This window comes from Myotis nattereri (genome assembly GCF_964212035.1).
Source record: "Myotis nattereri genome assembly, chromosome: 4".
NCBI classification, from domain to species: Eukaryota; Metazoa; Chordata; class Mammalia; order Chiroptera; family Vespertilionidae; genus Myotis; species Myotis nattereri.
Window position 1 is genome coordinate 42,894,862 of NC_138079.1, and position 23,277 is coordinate 42,918,138.

The 23,277-nt window shown below is 34.0% G+C and overlaps 1 protein-coding gene across 1 annotated transcript in view; it reads right to left on the reverse strand.

The window, feature by feature from the left end:
- The window catches only part of HOMER1 (homer scaffold protein 1), an 85,606-nt gene that overhangs the window by 20,886 nt on the left and 41,443 nt on the right, over positions 1 to 23,277 (reverse strand). Inside the window, exon 5 of the mRNA XM_081088799.1 lies at positions 17,796 to 17,935. Within this exon, the coding sequence (XP_080944925.1) occupies positions 17,796 to 17,935 (140 nt within the window). The remainder of the gene's footprint in view (positions 1 to 17,795; positions 17,936 to 23,277) is intronic.

Below are 23,277 nucleotides of genomic sequence, written 5' to 3' on the forward strand. Positions count from 1 at the left end.
GGGCAATGTGGAACATGGAAGGCGGGTGACCAGCTGCGGTGGGGCACTGAGGGAGCAAGGGAAGGAGGAGGCAGGGAGGCGGAGAGGCTGGGAACTTGATAAGCCCTGACTGGCGGCCAGGCCTAGGGACCCTACCTGTGCACGATTTTGTGCACTAGGCCTCTAGAATGTAAATATAGATCTGGAAAGCTAAAGCTAGTTTCCATGCTCAGTTTCTTCAAGAATTATATTAAAATGACATGATCTATGGCACCCACTTTCATAAGCAATTTAAAAATGTTAATCTCTTAAGAGTAGTTAATTTTTCATATGCATTTGTTGTAAAAGGGAATAGAGAAATTTAAGAAAAAAGAAAAATATTTTATATTCCATTTACTGATACCACTTAACACTATATTCATAAATGATCAAACAGATAGTGCCAGTGATATTCTAGATTTATAACACAGTCATAAGTATCTCTTCTTTAATATTTTTAGCAATTGAGAACCATATGACAAATTCTATAAAATTTGGGCATTTATACATTTTGGCTCTTGGGTTCTATTTGGAGAAGACTAACAAAATTAAGGAAGTTTAAGTTCATTTTGTTATCAATGCATTAAGATGTGCATTGTTAGGCTCTGCCCAATAGCTCAGTTGATTAGTTGATTAGAACATCACTATGATATACCAAAGTTGTGGGTTCAATCCCCAGTGAGGGCACATATAAGAATCAATTAATGGATGCATAAATAATAATAAGAAATCAATGCCCCTCCCTCTCATCAGTAAATAATTTTTTAAAAGATTTGCATTTCTAATTCATTAAGTAATGTGACACTAGTATTTTAACGGTTATTAGAAATTTATGTAATTTCTGAACTTAATTCAGCAATGAATGATAAATTAATAGTATTTATTGACTTTTATGTGTGTAGTATTTGGGGGCATATGTATATGACATTTTTCTCATCCTCAAAGGAATTTCTACCTTAACTGTAGAAAAAAATCTGACATATAAGAAACAGTGGACCAGTCATATGATTCACAAATATTTATTATCACCTACTATGTATCAAGTACTCTACTTGACAATGTGAATTCAAGGATGAAATAAATATGACTATTGCTCAAAAGCCATACAAAGTAAAGGATAGAAATATCTTTAACTTTTCTTATTCCCTTGCTCTCAAAGCTACACAATGAACAATTCTCTCATTTCTTCCATCCTTATTTTTCTCTGTAGTTTTTTTCACTGTCACTACTATGACCTCAGATGAAGACACTAAACACCTAATTGTCTCAAGGCCAAAGCAGATGCTCCTCCCTCTGTCTGGACCACTCCTTCCCCACTCTCCCGGGGCTGCTTCTATTCTCAAGGATGAGTGATGTGTGACTCCTCAAGGCCTACTCTTCTATCCAGCCATACCACTGCCCCGCTACCTGTCCTCTCCTCTCCTCTATGAATAGTTCACAACACTATTCATAACAGTAATTATACAGGTATTTGTTTAGTTTTTTTGTTCCCCACTTAAGTTTAAACGCCATGAGAACAGAGATGTTTTTCTTGTTTGCTGAAGTACCCATAATGCCTGACACTTAAATATGTCAAAAGAATGTAAAAGGAAGTATGGGGCTCTTTGGGGCTTCTGAAGCACCGCAGGAATCACTACCTCTCATCATCACAGATCACTGTCATCCTGCTTATGTAGTCTACAGTCTCACAAAGCTCCTCGAGGGCAATCTTACTCATTTTTTCCCAAACAGACAAGCCAGATAAATGATTTTGAATAAATGAGTATTAATTTATTCAAAATGTGGATAATTGCCAGAAACAGCTGGTCATGCCGAGTTAGACCACTGGTTGCTTTTGTGTGTGGCTCATGGAGATGTTACATATACAACTTGTTAGTTACATGACTTCCAAGCCATATGATTAGATATAGACATATGCATACATGTAAAAACACTCCACAAGGATAATTGTGCCTCCCGTTCTCTGGACATGGTTTTCATTTTTAACATCTGGTTGAAATCATTGGTTTACAGTTTTAAACTCTTTACCTTCAAATAAAATTCAGCACCTACTTTTTGAACCATTCAGGGCCTATTAACCATCTTTTTGCAAAATACTTGTGAAGCTATTTAAAAGTTTCAACTTGCTGGTCCCAAGGAATGACTTTTGCTATGAGGCCCCCTCTAGAGGCCACTAAGCTGCCTTAGCTTACATGCACATCTGAGAACTCTTAGGACAAGTGTTCTAAATGTTTGCTCATGCCATGATGGTCTGCAAACATTAAAGTTAGCTCTAAGCAGAAATAAAACCATTAGCCAGCTACTTAGAAAATACCCAGATTGTATTCTTAAGCCAAGAAAGCAGAGTATAAGTTTACTCACACAAATTACCCAAACCTAAGATCCCCTAATAGTTTTCCTTTGCTTGCAGCTATATAATAAAAAATACTAACACTACACATACACAAGTGTACACACTGAACTCTGTTAGAATATTTGCCAAAAAAGATATTTGCCAATGTAAATAACTATAAAATCAACATGACCATGTTGACTTAACCTAAATACATTCTTAAATGAATTAAATGCCTACTGACCTAATACTTATTTATGAACTTCAAGTGCACATTTAAAGACTCATATCCTATTTTTGTGCCAAATAATAAGTGAATTTTGTTAGCTATCATTTCTTTCAAGCTTGGTCGCCATATAGAGACTTAAAAATTTCTTTATGATAAATTAGGGGAAGATAGGAGCAGAGAATCAAAGGGTTAGAGTCAAATTCTAATTCTGGTATCTACAGATTTTTGAAAGATTCCCTAATCTCCTTACAACTCAGATTTTCGACCTGAGAAATAGGGAAATTATATCTGTTCTGCTTCTCATGAGACAATTATAAAACAAAATGAGTAGAGAGAAAACTATAAAAAATTATAAAAACATAGGTTTAGGTATAAACCCATCTATACCTAATATTTAATGGATAGACTTCCATGTACACCATGCCACCTAATCTTTAGAAGTACTAAGGGCAGTGCACCTAGCCAAGCATTCAGAGTTCTAAACTGAAATGAATGGACAGTTATAAGATGATCTCTAGAAGGGAAAGAAATGAAAAAGAACAAAAATGCTATTTCTCTCAGTCAGTATCACTGAACTTTAGTGAGTTAAAGGCAAGGAGTATCCTTCCCTGGTCTTATAGGGCATAATGCTTCCTTCCTATAGTTAGTCCACAATTGGTGTTAGACTGTGCGGTGTCACTCACAGGTGAGACATCAACAACACCATTCCAAGTGCTAACTGCCTACACTATTATTTCCCAGACATAGCCATATATTACTTATTAAGTTCTTATATCTTACTTTCCCCAAAAACACTATGTCAGACTTCACCATTTTCCATTGTTTCAATAACAGCTACTGGACAGAGCAAGTTTCTTTCAGTTTGCTGTTTTATTTTATACTGTTAAACTCCATTCCCAAGTATAAAAGGTTTACGAAGTTTAGAAAATTTAACATTCATTATGGGTTTCCATCTGTAAGTTTAGCTATTAGAGAGCAGTATAGTTCAGAAATTTATCCATTACTATAATCCATTCAAGGACATTATGATGTTATGCTACCTCCTATGTTAGTGCCCTCATTTCAAATGCATTCATCGTTGAAAAGTAAGAACTGGTGGATCACATACTAGTATTTTGAATCCACAGTGCCATCTGGAAGGAATTTAAATTATGTGTGCACACCATGCGAAAGCACAGGACACAATACTTCTCCTAATGTGCTATGTAAAGAGGTAGCTAATTTGACTTAGGTAATAGATTCTTTTATGTAGCACAGTAACATATTGATGTTTTTAAGGATTATAAACTCAGCACTAAACCTCACGCCCAGCCACAGAAGACCACAAGAGGACATCTCATTCATCCCTGGACTACAGAGATGAACTTGTTAAAATAATCAAGAGAAAGGGCCTTAGAAATCATTATTCACTCCCCTCTTTTAAGTAATAGATGAGGAAACCAGTTCAGAGAGATGAAGTGATTTGCCTAAATGAACGCTGTAGGTGGCACAATCAAAAGAACCCAAGTTCACCCGCTTTATTTTTGAGAGGGATATAATGGTAAGAATGTGCTTTATTTTTAGATATTAACAAAGTGATCACAAAACCAGTATATTATCCACATTTCCTCCCAGGAAATTATCCTCTCTAGAATTAAATCAGACTCAGGATGCATTCTATGAACTGATACTCCCACAATAAAATGAGCACTGATACAAGATAGCCCTTGTAAGTTTTAAAGATCAGAAAAGTAATACTGTTAAGGTAATGACTAATACTGTTATATTTCTTCATTATTTCTGAGGCATATGTTCATCAACTTTAACATTTGGTTTCTATGACAGATTGATTAGAAGAGCACATATATTAAACTAGATATAATCATATTTCAGAGAAAATGCACTCTCACTCTAGTATTAGTAATAACTTCTCAGTATTAGATTCCACTTTGGTGTTTAAAAAACAGTAGGGGCAATAGAAACCAGGTTCAGAAATAATTTTCAAAGAAGCTTCATTTTATTAATGGTTATACATAAAACTGATCAATAATTTCTTAATTTTTCTCAAACTAGCTCAAACTACATAGTGTTTTTCTCATTATTATGAGGTTAGAATTTTCAAAATATTATTCTTGCTGTGTATTCAAAGATATGAACATTAAACTGGATAAAGAATAATATACTATGGACCAATTTACATCATTCATATCAGCAGTAGATATGAATGTATACATAAAATGCTGCAATATGGGAAAATTATGAAACTATTGAAAAAGAGCAAATACAAGGACAAACTGAGTTTGCCAAAGAAAGGCTCCTTCTGTAGTTCCCACCGCTACACAAGTTAAATAAGTGAGTGGATTTTGTGACATGTATATGACAGTATGGAGCAGTAGGATCTCTAGTGCAGTGAAGTATACAAGGTTCATCTAAAGCTATTAATTTTTTTAAATGAAGGATATAAAAAAATTCTGATTTCAAGTACTTTCTTGATCCCAACACACTTAACCTAGCACTATGCCCATTCTCATTTTTATAGTGTATAGAATAAGTTATAAAACAAACATTTAAATGATATGGTAAATAAGAATACATTTTCTAAATTATTTGTTCGCAAATACCAGATTATAAGCCCAAACCCCTAAATTCACACTGAAATGATTTGCCTTTTGATACTGTTACACAGTAAAAACAAAGCAGCAGAAAACAGACATCTGACTGCAATTTTAAAGTCTCACTGTGGAAGCCCTTATCTGTTCACATACTATATCTAAGCTTTGACTTGCAAAAACCAAACTGATTGATTTATGTGAAATACAAAATGCTATACAACTACTTCCCATCCTAAGTTGTAAAAATAAAATTGTACAAATAAAAGCAAATTCTGCAGGCTATCAAGAATTTTCTATGCATGAATTTTAACTCATATTTTGAAATTTTTTCATTTATTTAGTATATGCAGATTTTCCTTCTGACTCATCAAATCTCTATTCCTACAGTAGCCCTGTTTTAAATTAAAATATTACTAAGATTTCACTTCTACCTGATAACAGAGTTTTACTGTTTTTAATTGTCTGAATTCTGGTCATCTCTACACAAGCTTGAACCTCATTTTAAGATTTTCATTTTATTTCCTTAAATTATATCTATTTCATTGTGTTTTTCATTTTTTATTCATTTGAAATTGATGAGTTGAGTTACCTTTTAGCTTAGAGAAATGAATAACCAAATCTCAATTAAATAAAAGGGGAAACCAGACACTTTTACTTTAGCGCTTGTTTAATTATAACTGTATAAAAGCTTAGTTGAAAAAAATCAGTGCAACATTTCATGCAGTAAAATTATTTACAAGGATGTTCATTAATAAGTCAAATATAACTCCATTATCTTATTTCCATTTCAATATACCTGATATCCATTCATAGCCATAGGAAAGCACTTGCAAATTTTAAAAGAAACAAAATCTTATGATTATAGATACTATCAACAAGGAGACAGTCAAGAGTTATCAACACTACACTCTTAGAAACATTTAAAATTTGCCTCACAACAACCCTGTGAGGTGGGGAGTGAAGTGTTCTCATATGACAACCAAAGAAACGAGGATCAGATTACATGTAGGAAAATGGCTACATTAAGTTTTAAAAGAAATGGCATCTATGAACCAGTTCTACTTTGAAGTCCAGGAAAATTAGGTTGCTTAGTTTTTTCACTATCTTTATCAGGAATAATAGCTATTTTGATTTTCAAAAAACAAAAAATGTTCTTCATCAAGGGCTTTTGAGTCTTCTGAAAATTAAGTGGGGCAAATATAATAATAGTATTTTGCCAAAAAACACGTGATGCCATGCCAAGTCATTTTTTTTCTTCCAAGATATCTTAAAGGGAAATATCTTAAATGCCATGTAGGCATACACAGGAATTCACACGGTTAAGTGTCTTCTTTAAAAGTATTACTTCTTTTGACTCTTCAAAGTTAAAACTGTGATGATTGTGTCTTTTAAAATTGTCTTGTTTCTTCCATGTTAGTTTCTCTCTCTATCTTGGTCAGGGACTACTTGCATGGTTTCAATTAGAATAAACTTCAGATCCTCTTCTTCCATGGGAAATGGTGACTCCAATAAGTTCCAAAACTAAAGGTGATCACAGAAGTCATCTACCAAGGAAAATTGGTTGTCTCCGTTGTAGGAAAAAAGTCCAATTGGAGAAACAATCTTTTCTGACTTTCAAAAAACAAAAACAAAAAAACTATCCAGTAGGTATCAGAATGTAAGGAAATAAGGAATCCAGCTTTTCCATTAAAAACAAAAATACTAATGGGAAAAACACAAAAAAACTAGGAACGTAGTGGAACTTCTTCAACCTGATAAAGAGCATCTAAAAAACAAACAAAAAAATACCCCATAGCTAATATCATACCTAATGGTAGAAGACTGAAAGTGTTCCCCTAAAATAAGGAACAAGACATGGATGTTCACTCCTGTCATTTCTATTCTGCAGTGTACTGGAAGTTCTAGGTAGGGCAACCAGTCAAGAAAATGAAATAAATACATCAAGAGTGGAAAGGAAGAAGTAAAATTATCTCTATTTGCAGATGACATGGTTTTGTATATAGAAAATCCTAAGGAAGCTACTAAAAACTATTAAAACTAATAAATTAGATTGTTAAGAAAATAATTCCACTAATAATAGCAGCAAAAAGAATAAAATACATAGGAATAAATTTAACAAAAGAAGTACAAAACTTATACTCTGAAAGCTAAAAAAATTTTTTGAAAGAAATTAAAGAAGAACTAAATAAATAAATCATCCCATGTTTATAGATTGATCGATTTACCATTGTTAAGATGGCTAGCCATCCAAATTGTTCTATAGATTCAACACAATTCCTATCAGAATCCTACCTGGCTTCTTTGCAGATAATCACAAGCTGGTCCTAAAATTCACAAGGAAATTCTAGGGACTCAGAATAGTCAAAACAATCTTGAAAGGAAGAATAAAGTTGGGAGACTCACATTCCCAATTTTAAAACTTACTGCAAAGCTACAATAATAGAGACAGTATGGTACTGGCATAAGGATAGATAGATGAATGGGACAGAACTGACAATTCAGAAATAAACCCTCACATTTATGGTCTGATAATATTTTTCAAGGATGCCAAGACAACTCAAGAGGAAAAGAATAGTCTTTTCAACAAATGGTGCTGGGACAACTGGATATCCACATGCAAAAGAAGGAAGTTGGGCCTCACATTATATAGAAAAGTTCATTCAAAATGAACCAAATCTAATTGTAAGAGTTAAAACTATAAAACTCTTAGAGAAAAACGTAAGTATAAGCCTTAATGACTTTGGATTAGGCAATGGTTTCTTAGATATGACACCAAAAGCACAAGCAACAAAGAAAAAAAATAGAAAAATGGGACTTAAATAAAATTAAAAACATTTGAATTGCAAGAACATCATCAAGAAGGTGAAAAGACAATCCACAGAACTGGAGAAAATATCTGCCAATCATTTATCTCGTAAGGAGTTAATATCCAGAATATACAAAGAATTATAGCCCTAACCAGTTTGGCTCAGTGGGTAGAGCGTCGGCCTACAGACTCAAGGGTCCCAGGTTCGATTCTGGTCAAGGGCATGTACCTTGGTTGCGGGCACATCCCCAGTAGGGAGTGTGCAGGAGGCAGCTGATCCGATGTTTCTCTCTCATTGATGTTTCTAACTCTCTATCCCTCTCCCTTCCTCTCTGTAAAAATCAATAAAATATATTTTTTTAAAAAAGGAATTACATCTCAACAACAAAGAAACAAACAGCCCAATTAAAAATGAGCTTTCTCCAAAGATTTACAAGTGGCCAATAAATACATGAAAAAATGCTCAACAACATTAGCCATCAGGGAAGTACAAATCAAAACCACAGAGATATCACTTCCCACCTACTAGGATGGCTATAATAAAAAAGACAATACCAAGGGCTGATAATGTAGAGAAACTGGAACCTTATACAGCTGATGGGAATATAAAATAGTGCAGCTGCTGTGCAAATGTAGAACTACCACACGTGCCAGCAATTCCACTTGTAGGTATATATCCAGAGAATTGAAAACATATGTTCACATAAAAACTTGTACACAATGTTCACAGCAGCATTATTCATAACAATGGTGGAACTTAAAAAGTGGACACTGACTAAATGTCTATCAACTGATGAGTGGGTTAGTACAAGGTGGTATATCCACACAATGGACTGCTATTCGGCAATAAAAGGAAATGAAATATTTATAAATTCTACAACATGAGTAAACCTTGAAAAACATGCGAAGTGAAAGAATCCAGTGATAAAAGTTCACATATTGTATGATTCCATTGATAAGAATGTCCAGAATTGGCAGCTCTACAGAGATATAAAGTAGATTCCTGGAGTGTGTGAAGGAGAAAAGGAAAGTGATTGCTAATGGGTACAGGGTTTTGGGGGAGGTGATAAAAATGTTTTAAAATGGATTGTGGTGATGGTTGCACAATTCTGTGAATAACTGAAAACCACTTAATTGTACACTTTAAATAGATGAATTGTTTAGATGTGAATTACATTTCAATAAAAATGTTATTAAAATATTAATGTGACTATTAACAGCTAAGTGATTCCTGTTAAAATTTAAAAAGTAAACTAAATACTCTTAATATTGGTATCTTTGTTAGTCCTGCTTGGTATATGATATAATTTTTGTGCTAATGATCAAGTTGCACTAACTTATTTAACCCTTCCTATTATCTCACAGTAAAAATACATATATTTATTCACTCAACAAATTTATTCATTAAACTATATGGGATACCAAGAAATGTAACTCAACCAGGCTTAGTCCAGAAACTAAGAATCTAATGTGGGAGTTTAGCAAGTTATAGTAAATGTGTGTTGAACAGTGATAAAAATCAAGATGAGAAGTATCTGAAATGTGATACAGAAAACATTTCTGGAGTTTAGTAGAAAAACAGCTGCCTCAACCAGCATGGACCCTGATGATCGATGACTCTGGAGACCTATGTCTCTCGTCTAATCTAGCTATTAGCAAAGAGTGATACTAAATGCCTTTTCCATGGACTTGCTTCCACTTCTGTAAAATAAAGTGGCCGGACTATGTCATAGCAAAAGTTCCTTCTATCTTCATAGTTCTAATATGAATGCTTAGACTTCATTTTTGGCCAGAGTAAGAAAATAAACTATTTTGTCTATAGTGTGTATACGGCCAAGCTATACTGTCAATGGAAAATGGCAAACTGATAGATAATAAGAGTAAATTATACATTTACTTTAACTGTTTAGTCATATCTACATTTTCCACACCCTACAAGGAAGGTGGTCCCAGGAGCATGACAATTTTCAATACATTTCAGTGAATTAACTGTGTTATTTTCATGTGAATATGGGGGGGAGAGGAGGGTCCTAATATATGGTGACAAGAGCAGATTTGACTTTGGGTGGTGGGCACACAGTGCAATGTACAGATCTTGTAACATGGAAACTCACACCTGAAACCTATATGATCATGTCGACTGATGTCACCACAATAAAATTAATTTTAAAAAATAATACAATTCTCAACTTTAAAAAATTCATTGTCCTTAATTTCACTTGTTTATAATAAATACCTGTGTTGACCTTTATGAGGTGAAATTTTTAAAAACACATTTTAGCAATAATTAGTTTAAAAACAAATATAAATATTGTCTTATTTCACAGAAAATATACCATTAAATGACTTTGCACTGTTTTTAAATGAGAAAAATTATTCTCAAGAAAAAAATAAAAATTATTCTATTAAGAAAAATGCACATTTTAGCATCTTTCACATTATTTAAGTACTTAGCATTGTTTATTAACACATTATCTTTAAAATTTCTTTGTACAAACTAGGAAGTTTTCAAGAAAATTACGTAGTCAGTTAAATTCTTAAGTTTGATAACAATGACTGATTTTCAAGGAATATAGCTAGTTTTATATCTTAGCTTCAAGGTCTTATGAATCCATAGGTGTAACTTTAGCTGACAGTACCAAGGACATTCAGAACATATACTCAATTTCTGTGAAGTAAATTGTTTCATTCATATGTTTATTGAATGTCTACCAAGGATACACCAGGGATACAAATGAATAAAACACAATCCTTGCTCCAGAAGAACCTGAGAAGTTAATGTTAACCTCCATATGTCAGTTTGAAGGTAACAGGGATTTAACAGAAGAGGGAACATAATTCAGTCTGACAGCATGAAAGAAGGCTTGCCAGAGAAGACGATGCTGGAACTTACAGAATACATACATAGGGGTTGACCAGTTGGTGGTCAAGTTAGAGGCAGAGGTCAGGTGGGAGGATGTATGGAGTGTGTGCGTCTCATGTGTATATGCAGCCATTGCAAAGGAAAGGGAGAACATTCCAAAAACAAGGAAGCAGAGACTTGCATGCAAGCAACAGCATGGTTGCTTGGTTGTATGAGGAGGAGTACAAGCAATTCAGAGTAATTGCTACAGAAGCACAGATGATGAGGCTGGGGAGGCCTCCTCTGATGACCATGGACTGGTCCACATACACCATGCTACTGAAATATTTTAAGAAGGAAAATGACATGGTCGGGTTTCCTTATATGTGTCACTTATATGTGTTTGAGAGAATAACACCTGTCAGAGTAATATGTCAGCAAAGAGAAAATATCCAGTATTCCAAATCTGCAAGTCATATCTTCCCAAATACCTTTACCAGGAATTTATAAGGATATTATCAGCTAGAAATCCTTACCCTGAGCTAAACCTTATATAAATCACAGATTCCATTTGAAAGGCTAAACTGGAAACCAGATGGGTTATCTAGTCCCAATCTCTCTGTATTTTAACATTGATTTTTTTAAAAAAATTTATTGTTGACATTATTACAAATGTTTCCCATTTCACCTTCCCTTGTGCTCCCCTTCAACCCGCCCCCACCCCACACTGTTATCTGTGTCCATGGGTTATGTATGTATGCATATATATGTTCTTTGGTTAATCTCCTTCCGTTCCCTCAACCCCCCTTCCCTCTGAGATCTGTCTCTCTGTTCTATGCACTGACCTATTTTGTTCACCAGTTTATTTTATTCATTCGATTCCACATATAAGTGAGATCATGTGATATTTGTCTTTAACTGGCTTATTGTGCTTAGCCTAAGACCTTTAATATCGTTAAGTGAACCTCACCCATTCTACTTTACCACAGACCTCACAATTCCTTACTGTCATATCCACCACAAATTTCACACGTTTAAGTGGCCTGCTTGTCCCTTACTATTCTAGTAAGAGGAAAGATGAAAGCCAAATTCAAAGGAAGAACATTTTCCCTAAGTCTGAGAACAGAGCTGTCCATGTTACAAACCTCCCTTCCACTGGAATCCCCACGATGGTCTTCTAAGAGCAAAATTGAAGGAAAAAAAAATGAATTTTTAAATGCCCTCTATAGGGAAGAAGTCACAAATAACCTCTTGTGAATGATCACACCATTCACTCCAGCTGGTCACATTGAAAACAGAAGTTGACAATCACAAGGGGATGGACTGGTGAACATTCTTTGTCATTAATTCTTTGCTAACAATGTTAATGCCAAGAAGAAGGAGAAAGGACTAATCTCTATTGAAGGTGGTTAGTAATGTCTTTATATCAAATAAATAGTATTTTTCTTCTTGCAAATAACCTATATCTATAATAATAAAAGCATAATATGCAAATCAACCGAATGGCCGAACAGCGGAACGACCTTCTGGACAAAGCCAGGGCTGCGAGGGCCGAGGCAGCCAGGGCTGCAAAGACCTACTCTTGTACTAATTTCGTGTTATAATGCATGAAAAAAAGCTTCAGCAAATTTTTATGCTTTCTTCAAAATCTTTTCAGACATCAGATGAGAATAAAGGTTAGTTCTTTAAAAATTCAAGATAGGAAATTTATACTTTTTTAGAAAAACTAATAAACATTCTTGGTCACTAAACTATATTTTTTATTGCATCTTGTTTAAAAATGTACAAATTGCTTTTCACTTCCTAGAGAATGTATAAGTGTATATGTCACCAAATTACTAGAGCACTTTCTTATAAAGTGATATCTGTTCACAATGATGATACAGGAAACTCTGACATCTCCAAATGGTTGTGTTACAATCCCTCACAAACTATCTTGGCCTTCAAATTAACTCTTAAAAACCTAATCTAATTCCTGAGGGTTAGGGGTGGACGGTACTTAAGTCAATTGGAACTGCAACAATAAGAGGAATCCTACAACTTACAGCTTTCATCTGCAACTGTATCAATGACAAAGTGCTTCTTGTGATATCAGTCCCAGCTTTACACACAAAAGTTATCTGCCAAAATCATTCCTATTGTATTTCATATCTATAATCGTACAAGTTTTTTTCACTATTCATAAAAAAGAGAGACAAATGGCAAAGCTGTTGAGAGTATAGTTCCCCAGAGCTCTTCACAGTCATTCACTTTTTTCCTCTTTGTATCATCTTTGAAGTACAAACTGCACTTGATTCAAGATAAAGCCCTTTTTAAAATTTTAACATGTAACTAAATGACATGTAAAATTTCCAATGAAATTTAGTTTTTGAAACTGTAAAAGGATCCCTAAATCAGTTTTTAAATAGTAGCTTTCCAAAATTCTGATAATGAAGAAATCTAAAAATACAAATGGAATGAACACAGCCAGATTTCATAAATTTTAGTAAAATTGTAGTTATGCTGATTTAAAGAAAAATCAATATATTAAAAAGTAATGTTTCTGCATACATCCTTTAATAGATACTTTCTGGAAACACACAGTGGCAGAAAAATCTCTTAAACACAATAGACGATACATGCAGTACCCCCAAAATGCATAAACTCTAGCAGCACCAAGAGACTCTATCATCTAAACATTAAAGAATTAAAATATAATCAGTGCTTAAAACAGCCCATTTTTCATTCACATAATCAAACTGTTATTAACATTTATCAGTACAAAAATAGTTTCACAAGCTACTAATGTCTATATATCTGTTTATAATGCTCAAATATATAGCAGCAGTTATTTGTCACATTTATCATATATAACTGTATCTCTGAGGGCCATAAATTTATAATACACAAAATTAATAGCTTTAGTTTTCAATACTATATTTCAGTATTATATTCTAACAGCATGAGGATGCTATAAAATTAACTATTTCCAAGAGAATTTTAAATAGCTTTAAATCTTAAACACAAAAAATCTTGGAATTTATTATTATTAAGAAATAACAAATAAATTTCAGAGTTCCACAGAGTTGATGCTATGAAGCAAATAATACTCCCTGGAATAAAAGAACAAAACCTTCCCCATATGTATATGCTAGTCTATTAGTCTATAGCTACTTTATTTAGTAAATAGCTAACCTAAGACTACTGTCTCAAATGATATCCTGAACATTCAAGTGAGCCACAGTGTATACCTGCACAGTCTCAAAAGGATATTATCATTTAGTTTAAAAAGTAATTTTTAAGAAAAAAATGCCATTTAGATATAATTTAATATCATTTCCCATAAGAAATTAGTAAGCGTTTTCATCCTCATGATCTGCCTCTTTTTCACATCCTTAAACTTTAAAAGCACTTAAATAGATATTAATTTATTGAAACTTATTCAACGAGAATGTTTTTGCATAGTTTATGGCAAGGACATAAAACAGTCCTATAGCACTTGACTGAGGAGTATTGAGCAGCCCATTCATTTTAAAATTTAGTTATGATGTATAATAAAAATCTAAGAAATGAATAATTCAAGTAACCCTATAATGCCACTGAGTTAGACAGAAAATAAAAAGTTGTATTAGCTTCAGAAATAACTTTTATAAAAGTTCACAAGTAATTTTAAAGAAGTATTTGTGGATGAAATTATATGTCTGAGATTTGCCTTAAAAATAATCTCAGAAGTGGAAGAGTCTGTAGGGATAGAAATGAAACAAGAATGGCCATTTTTTCATAACTGTTAAGACTAGGTGATGTATGTGTTCATGGGAGTTCATAACAGTATTCTCTCTTTCATATAATTTTGAAACTTTGTATAGATTTAAAGAGTAACAAAAATTTTTGCTTAAATCTTAAAGCTAAGTGGTATTTTTTTGAAAATACACAAAGCTAACAGTTTGTAAAGAACAAACTATAATTACATTACTAAAATGTTCAGGACCAAATGAAAATCAGGGTCTTCTTTTGATATGTTAACTCATGAATTAATGAGATTAAGGCATCAATTCTGAATTTGAAGAAGAGCAGAAATTGGCTAGCTAAGTAGCTATTACTAAAATCAACTCTTAACTTGATTGACTAGATCACTGTTCCCTATATCCTTCCTTTAAAAACAAAAACAAACAATAGAGATTTTAGCATTATGCTCCCTATTTATTAGTAAAATAGTATCAACCAGAACAGAAAAATGTTGGCAAAATATTTTTTTGCTATTCATGTTTTCTGTTAAAATAAGTACGTACTGAGTAGGGAATATAGTCAATAATATTTTAATAACTATATATGGTGTCAGATGGGTACTGGAGTTATGGGGAAATCACTTAGTTATATAAATGTCTAATCATTATGTTGTACACCTGAAACTAATATAATATTGAATGTCAACTATAATTAAAAAATAAAAGGAAAACTTTTAATGTACTAAGGAAGAAAGACAAAATGGTCTAAATAAGCCTTAAAACAGATTTTAATTATCTTCCAGTGATCTTTTCTCTACACAGGATAATAGGAACAGTTAATCAGCACACATATAAATATGTACATTACTGAAACAAAATTTCTACTCTCTTTTTTTTTAAATCCTCACCCGAGGACAGGCTTAGAGAGAGGAAGAGGGGAGGGGAGAGGAGGGAGGGGGAGAAAGAGAGAGACAGAAAGAGACATGGATTGATCGTCCTCTGCATGAGCACCAATAGGGAATCGAACTGCAACCCATGCGCATGTTCCAACCGGAATCGAACTGGCAGCCCTTTGGTGCACTGGATATCGCTCAACCAACAAAGCCACTCCAGCTGAGCTAAAGTTTCTACTCTTAATGTGAGCTTTACTCTGATGTTTCCTATTTGGCTTTATTATATTTCATTTTTCAGAATGCCATGAATAACCTAAATTAATTTTAAATTACCACAGTTTGAAAAATCCTAGATTATATAATCTCTGAGGTCTCTCCTAACTGATATTTTGGGATTCTAACATTAACTACAATATACATCATCTTTTGTCTCTGGTGAAAGTCAAAACAAGGTCAGAGAATAAGTCTAAAATCCTATAGCTAAAATGTTTTTACAATAATAAGAAAACTATAAGATTATGTAATGCTTTTAACACAATTAAAAGCTTAAATTGACCTGTTAAGTTTCACTTTCAGAACTCAAATATCTCCAGGGCTAATCACCTGATTACCAATCCCAGTTAGAAACTCCAAATACCAAGGATTAGCAAAACAATAAACATTCAGAAAACTTTGGGTGCATAAAGTAAACTAGAAATAGCATTTACAGATATTAAATAAAGAAATTCTATTTCTAAATGCTACACTACTCAATGCACATGACTTGATTGTTGCAAAGAAATGAAGTTTATAATTATACTCAGTGTAGTGAAGTCTATTTATTAAATGGATATATTAAATATAATTTAATAGGAAAGGACATTTTCCTCCCTCAACATATTTTTTTAAATTGCATACTAATCACATTGATCTTTAATTGTAATTGCATATTTTAAAAACCTGAATGTTTTACAAATCACAGTCTTCAGATCAGAACTAAAATTTTTCATGTGTTCAGTCGTTTTTACAGCTATAGAAAAGAGAACATGCTTAATCTGCAATAGTAAAGCATGATCTCCATGATAATTCCAAGATATGTCTGTTTGTGCAAATTAGCATTTTTTGGAAATAAATTAGAATAGTCTCACTGTCAAATAGTTTGTATCCATTCATTCATTTTTTAAAAAAAACCTTACCTAATTTCTTCTTCCTGAGCCTGACCATGAAGTCCCTCAATACTAGTCTCTAATACAGCGGTTCTCAACCTGTGGGTCGCGACCCCTTTGGCAGTGGAATGACCCTTTCACAGGGGTCGCCTAAGACCATCCTGCATATCAGATATTTACATTACGATTCATAACAATAGCAATATTACAGTTATGAAGTAGCAACGAAAATAATTTTATGGTTGGGTCACAACATGAGGAACTGTATTTCAAGGTCCAGAAGGTTGAGAACCACTGCAATATGTTCAATCCTATGCCCCTAACATCCAACAAGTTCAGTCAAAATTAAAGGCTCTCATAAAAAAGAGTTAGGAATATCTCACTTCACAATTCTTCTGAATATGCTAAAGAATTTGATTTTTTAAAAATTGGTCCAAAAAGAGATGCACAACAAAGAAAAATTGTTTTCTTAATTTCAATGAAAACTACCCAGTCAAAAATTGCCAAAGAAGCGTAAAAATGAACTTTAAGACATCGACTGATAGGTATTTGTTTACATTTGCAATAATGCAGTTTCATAGACCTCCTTACAGTCCCAAAATCCCACAATGCGGCCCATAATTAATGTGACTGATTTGGAACACATGTAGGATAAACTGTACCTGCTTAAAGTATATCAAATTCTTTTTTAAAATTCAGAAGCATGTGAAGATTTATTTTCTGTTAGTTGGTGTGTAAAAATAATTCTCACATTAACAGGTTTATTCTAGACGTTATCCCAATAACTTGCTTCCTTCTGTGAAATCATACCGTGAGATCACCTCTAAGACTATGGTAAGCTTAAGTTCAGAGTAGGAAATTATTTTTTAAAAATTATATCCCTCAAGAACATACATGAAAATGGAAACCAGATTAACACAGGGAGCCTTTCAGCAACTGTGTTAGAAAATAAGAAGAGACTTACAATAATACATATGCTGTCTCACTGAAAAATGATTTGTACTGTTATTAGTGCAGTAGCCCTTTTTTATATACAGATAAAGGAAATATTCATTCCTGCCCATCCAGGCAACTATAAATTATTAAAATCTTTCTGAGGTTAACAGAAACAGTTAAAAACATCTGACCTGGAATTTTCACTCAGGGTTATAACTTTGCAAGATTCATCCAAAACCCAAATAACTTTCCATGTTTACATATTTTACTGAATCATGATGGTTGAATTGAATTTGTACCTATGTGAAAATGGCAATGCATTCTGAGTTGGTTCAGCCCTTGACTCTGAGTTCTGGGTGACATCAGGTGTTCTTTCGTCGTCTGTCCCATTGATACTTTCTGGTGTTAAAGGAGACTGAAGATCCCCGCCTGCCGATTCCTTAAAAACAAAGGGATAAAAAAAGTGTTATACTTCTACTAAAAGACACAAGATCATCTTAAAGTTAAAACTGACTCTGATGTATGCTTTCTTATGAACTATATTTCAATTAAAATTTAAATCAGACTTAAAAATGAAATTTGAAGGGGAAATAATTTTTTAAAGCAAGCAGCTCACAATAAAACTATCTGAAACCCTAACACAATTTAGAATATAGTTGCAAAGAACTGAAACACTTTGGGGCTTACATAAGCAACTAGTTAGAATAAAAGATATTCAACGAATTGCTTGAGAAGAAAGAGAAGAGGGCACAAAAATGCAAGAAGATGTGAGGTTTTATTTGGGAGGGTATGACAGAAAAGTGGAGAGAGAAATCTTCAAGAAGTTTTAACTTTTTTACCTACCCTACTTTTCAATTCTTGGAATTATTTAGAAAAACAGTCAGAAATACCTCTATAACATACATAATGACGTCAGTATATTTCAGCTTTTCTTGACTCCTACTCAAAATGGAATTATTTTTCTTCACAAAATTTCCTCTTATATCTACTTTTAATTGATCTGCCTATCAAGGTAAATTTAACGCAACCCTTAGGAAAATAAATGGAATTTAAAATGAAGCTCAAGCTGACACTTATTCTTGCATCTGCCATGATCAAATTACCCAAATTTGATATCAGAAATCAGAATGAGGGTGTCATTTGATAAACTGTTAACCAGGTGAGGTTCTAGCATGAGATACTGAAAGAGCAGCTTGGTGGGCCCCTTGTGACTGTGGGGAAATAGAACTTCACACCTGAAATATTAGGCTATTGTTAGGGAAGAAAATGAAAATATCACTAGGGAACTGGTTAGGTATGGTCACAATTTGTCAACTTAGAATACAAGATTTCCTAAAATAAAATCAAGGAGAATATGTGTTATACAGGGAAATGCTTCTAATTAGGAAAAAACATAGAAGAATATAAGGAGATAGCCTACATTATAATTTATATACTTTACATGAAAAATCTTGCACATGAAGTGCTGGGAAGAAAAATGGAGAATATTGATGTGGTGAGACTTTTTTTTTTGAGGGGGCTTATGGTTTTAAACCACCGAATGCATTTTATTTCACACTTAAATATAATTTAGCTAATAGTACCACAATGCTATAAATTATATAAGCTATCAAAGATCAAAAGATGACTCTCTTGATTCCACATTATCACTTAATTATTTTTTAAATTTTAATGGAACCTCTATTTCAACCTTTAATTTCACTCATTAAATCTTTCTCCTGAATACTCTTTGTTTCCACTAACATTCAATGCATGGATAAAGTTTATAAGATAATGTGCAACATAAAATTGTTTACAACAAAGTCAAATCATACTAAGGGAATAATGGGAACACTATCCAAAGTGACTCCTTCCAGGTCAATTACGGGCAATATCATAAAAATGACAGAAAAATCTATTAATAGCACATTCAGATTTCTTTGCAAGTGCCAAGGGTTAGCTCTATTTTGAGAAAAAAAATATCCAGAAAATTGCAGGCAATTAATTATTGGTATAATTTATGTAAGAAAGACAACTTGGAATTCCAATCAATTCATATTCAAAGAAAAGGCTTCAACTCTAAATCAAAATATGGGTGAGTAAATAAACATAATAATATTGAATTTTAATTTATAAATTTTAAAGAATCTTTTAAAAATTCTTCACATTCACTGACTTTTTAGATTAACTCATCAACTACTAGTTCTGATTCCAACCAGAGAGAGCTTGTGCTGTATCCCCTCCTGTCCTCTCAACCGAACCCACTTTCCACCTGCTCTTCAACCTCAAGACTAACAATCTTTGGTTTTATTTCTCTCCATACATCAGAAAGCCAATCATGTTAATTACACTCTCACTAGCATCATCCCAATTTTCGGGTTTCCTTTACCTTTTATAACGTCTATGTTGTCAATTTTAATTTCATATAAAATGAACCATCATTCCCTATTCTTATGTGCCCAAGCTACCGAGAGCTATAAGAGAAAATATACTGTTAAATATGCTGATTGGTGCCATGAAGATAATTTTGAACTCTGACTTTAATTATGCTCTTGAAGTGCCGAGTAATCTTTACCTACTCCATTTGACTCTTCTTCTTTTCTTTACCTAACAGCTGTTCCAAACCTCTGTTCAAGCCTTCTCTCTTTTTAGTTGTCCTTCCTCTCAGTGAATGACTGAATTCTTCTTTCACAGAGAAACTAGAAATAAATTGGCATAGGCTTCCTCAATCTCCCTCTTATCTGTATCTGAATCCATTTTTATTCTTCCTTCCTGTCTCAGATAGAGTGGCTAATTTGTTTCCATCCTCCCCCCTCACAACAGTACCTTCTGCATAATGCTCCATCTATGATCCCTTCCTTCTATTCTTCTCTTTCTCCTTCCTGACTCAATTTAAAAGTCTTAGACAAATGACAGCTAAGTTGTTTTTCTAGACTCCACTGAAGAAAAATTTTGATATCTGATTATATAAACCTTTTATCTTTAATGCATATTCTGAGAAAAATACCTAACAAGTTAACTGGAATACAGTATTTTTACTGTGAACCATATAAAAAATTTCAGGAGTAGAACCAATCATAACTCTTGATTTGATGTAAAATTAACTGTTTATAAGATTTCCATGGAAACATAAGAACATAAGATCTTCCATAGAGGAAAATGTTCTAAGTTAATGTCTATTATTTAAAGAGTCATATGAAAGAAACTAACAACATGTAATTCAACCTATTCCTAAAGATGCAACCTTGATCAAGAAAACATTAAGATTATTGGTAATACTTTCAACAATAAGGAATCATTTTTTAAAAAGATTATTTGACATGATCGCACTCGGGAGTCTAAGAATGGGGAAGTGGATAACTTTGCTCTAAATGCCAGACTGCTTTCAGAGAGGTGGGATGGTTTGTCCATGGCACTGCTTCTCATAGTGTGGTCCCCTGACTGACAGCATCAGCATCTCTGGAAACCTGCTAGAAATGCACATTCCTGGGCCCCATCTCAGCCTCACCAAATCGGACTTCTTCGGGTGGGAACCAGCAACTTGTGTTTTAACAACTCTTCCAGGGGATTCTGATGCAGGCTTTATTCAATTAAGGAATTTGTGTTTTTCTAAATAACTGTTATGTGCCAGATCCTATGTCGAGGCTTTACATCATTATCTTCACCATAGCAACCACATCACCAACAACAGCTGTTAACATTAAGCATTTTCTATATGCCAAGCATTTTGTAATCCTCATTCAATTCTCACAAAACCCTATAAGAAGATAACTGTTCTTATTCCCATTTTATAGATTTTTTTAAAATAGTAACTTGCTTAAATCAGAAAACCAGCTTCAAAAACAGTCTCTATTGCCATGATCGTATGACACTGTCTTAATGTCATCCTATATAATAAAAGGCTAATATGCAAATTGTCCCCTCAACCAGGAGTTCGACTTGGAGTTCAACCCAGAGTTCGACCAGGGGGCGGGGCCGGCTGGCCAACCACCCATGGGCCCTCCCCCTGGCCGGCCTGGCCCCAATCAGGGCGGGCCAGCCAGACCCCACCCATACATGAATTCATGCACTGGGCCTCTAGTCTGTTATATTAACGTTGCCATTATCATACTTGTTCCTCCCAACCATCCTATAAAGCAAGTAATGAAATACTCGCGTTACAGATACATAAGCAATTTTAGCAATATCACACAGTGACAGAAAAAGGACTTATGACTAAGCCCATCAGACTTGAACACCCATACTCTTAACCACTTGTTTATCCCTCCTCAAACAAAAACAAAAGCTATGCCTAAGTGTTTCCTATCATTAATTATCCCATATAACCTTCTGATCCTTTTGCTAAATTCATGAGCCATGTTCTATTCTCCAGGCAGAGCGTTAATTTAGCAGGTTGGGTTAAACCACTGAGAACCAAGCTCTGTTCTCTAGCTGAACAGGATCGGAGGAGCCAGCGTTCAAACACTGCAAACTGAAACAAATAGTAATGACACCTGTAATGGACTGTCACAAAAAGGGGAGAAAAGAGAAGTGAAAAGAAATACTTGTTCTTTTCTTTTTTCCCCCCACTATTTCTCTGGCTTCAATTAACAATCAAACTTCAAATATTTTGAAAAGATTAATTGGTGTCAATATATTTTGGCTCTCAAATACTGATGAGCTTATGGTATGTCTTGGCTATATCCCTTCAGTGAACATAAAGGCTTAAAGACACTCCTTCCACCAAAGAGAAGCAGGTATCTTAGCAACCTGTAGTAGTTCATGGCCAATTAAACAAAAGCAAGTTATGATTGGAGAAACAGAAACTAGGTACAAAGGCAAAATGTAACCCATGACAGTTTCACTGGAATCCTTTGAGTATTCTCTTACACTACAATCATTCACCCGGGTAACTGGCATTCCCAGCACGTACTGGTACTAAATTTTAAATAGGCTTTTATGCTTAAAAGTATCACTATATCATCAGAGCACTCAGGGAAGACAGATTCAAAGGAAATTTCAAAATTATCATTCATGTTATTCCTGGTCACTGTTAGTACAGAGATGGTATAATGAAGCTTCAATCCAGGGTAAACCTTTAGTCTGTGAGGAAATATGTACGTTAAGCATACTTAAGAGAGCTTTCCTTTCCTTTAAAAAAAAAAAAATACACACCCAAAACTCTTTACACCAGTAGGGTTTGCCAAAGCGAGTTTGGTGCCGGGTTGGGGAAGGAAGTGAATAGTGAAAGTTTTCTAAAATGTCCCAATCGGTTGGCTAGTCACTAAATTCCAAGGCAATTTCTATCTACTTCCTCAAGGAAGTTTTATGTAAGTCTGCTACTAATGACATCATTCCAGAGAAACATCTGTACATCTGATCTTCATAAAACTCCCAAGGAAACTTCAAAAATAATTGCTAAAGAGAAAAAGCACAAAACTGAACTCTACTCCTGTTTTCCTGAGCCTCCCCTGTCTGTGTCTTCTCTAGTAGCCGCACCTCAGTGACTAGCACAGAACACAAACAATAGGTCGGTCTATGCTCTATATGTACGATGGTTTTTTAAGTTGTAGCCACATTTTATTTTTTTTATTTTTTAAATATATTTTATTGATTTTTTACAGAGAGGAAGGGAGAGAGAGATAGTTAGAAACATCGATGGGAGAGAAACATCGATCAGCCGCCTCCTGCACATTTCCTGCTGGGGATGTGCCCGCAACCGAGGTACATGCCCTTGACCGGAATCGAACCTGGGACCTTTCAGTCCGCAGGCCGACGCTCTATCCACTGAGCCAAACCGGTTTCGGCAAGTGTAGCCACATT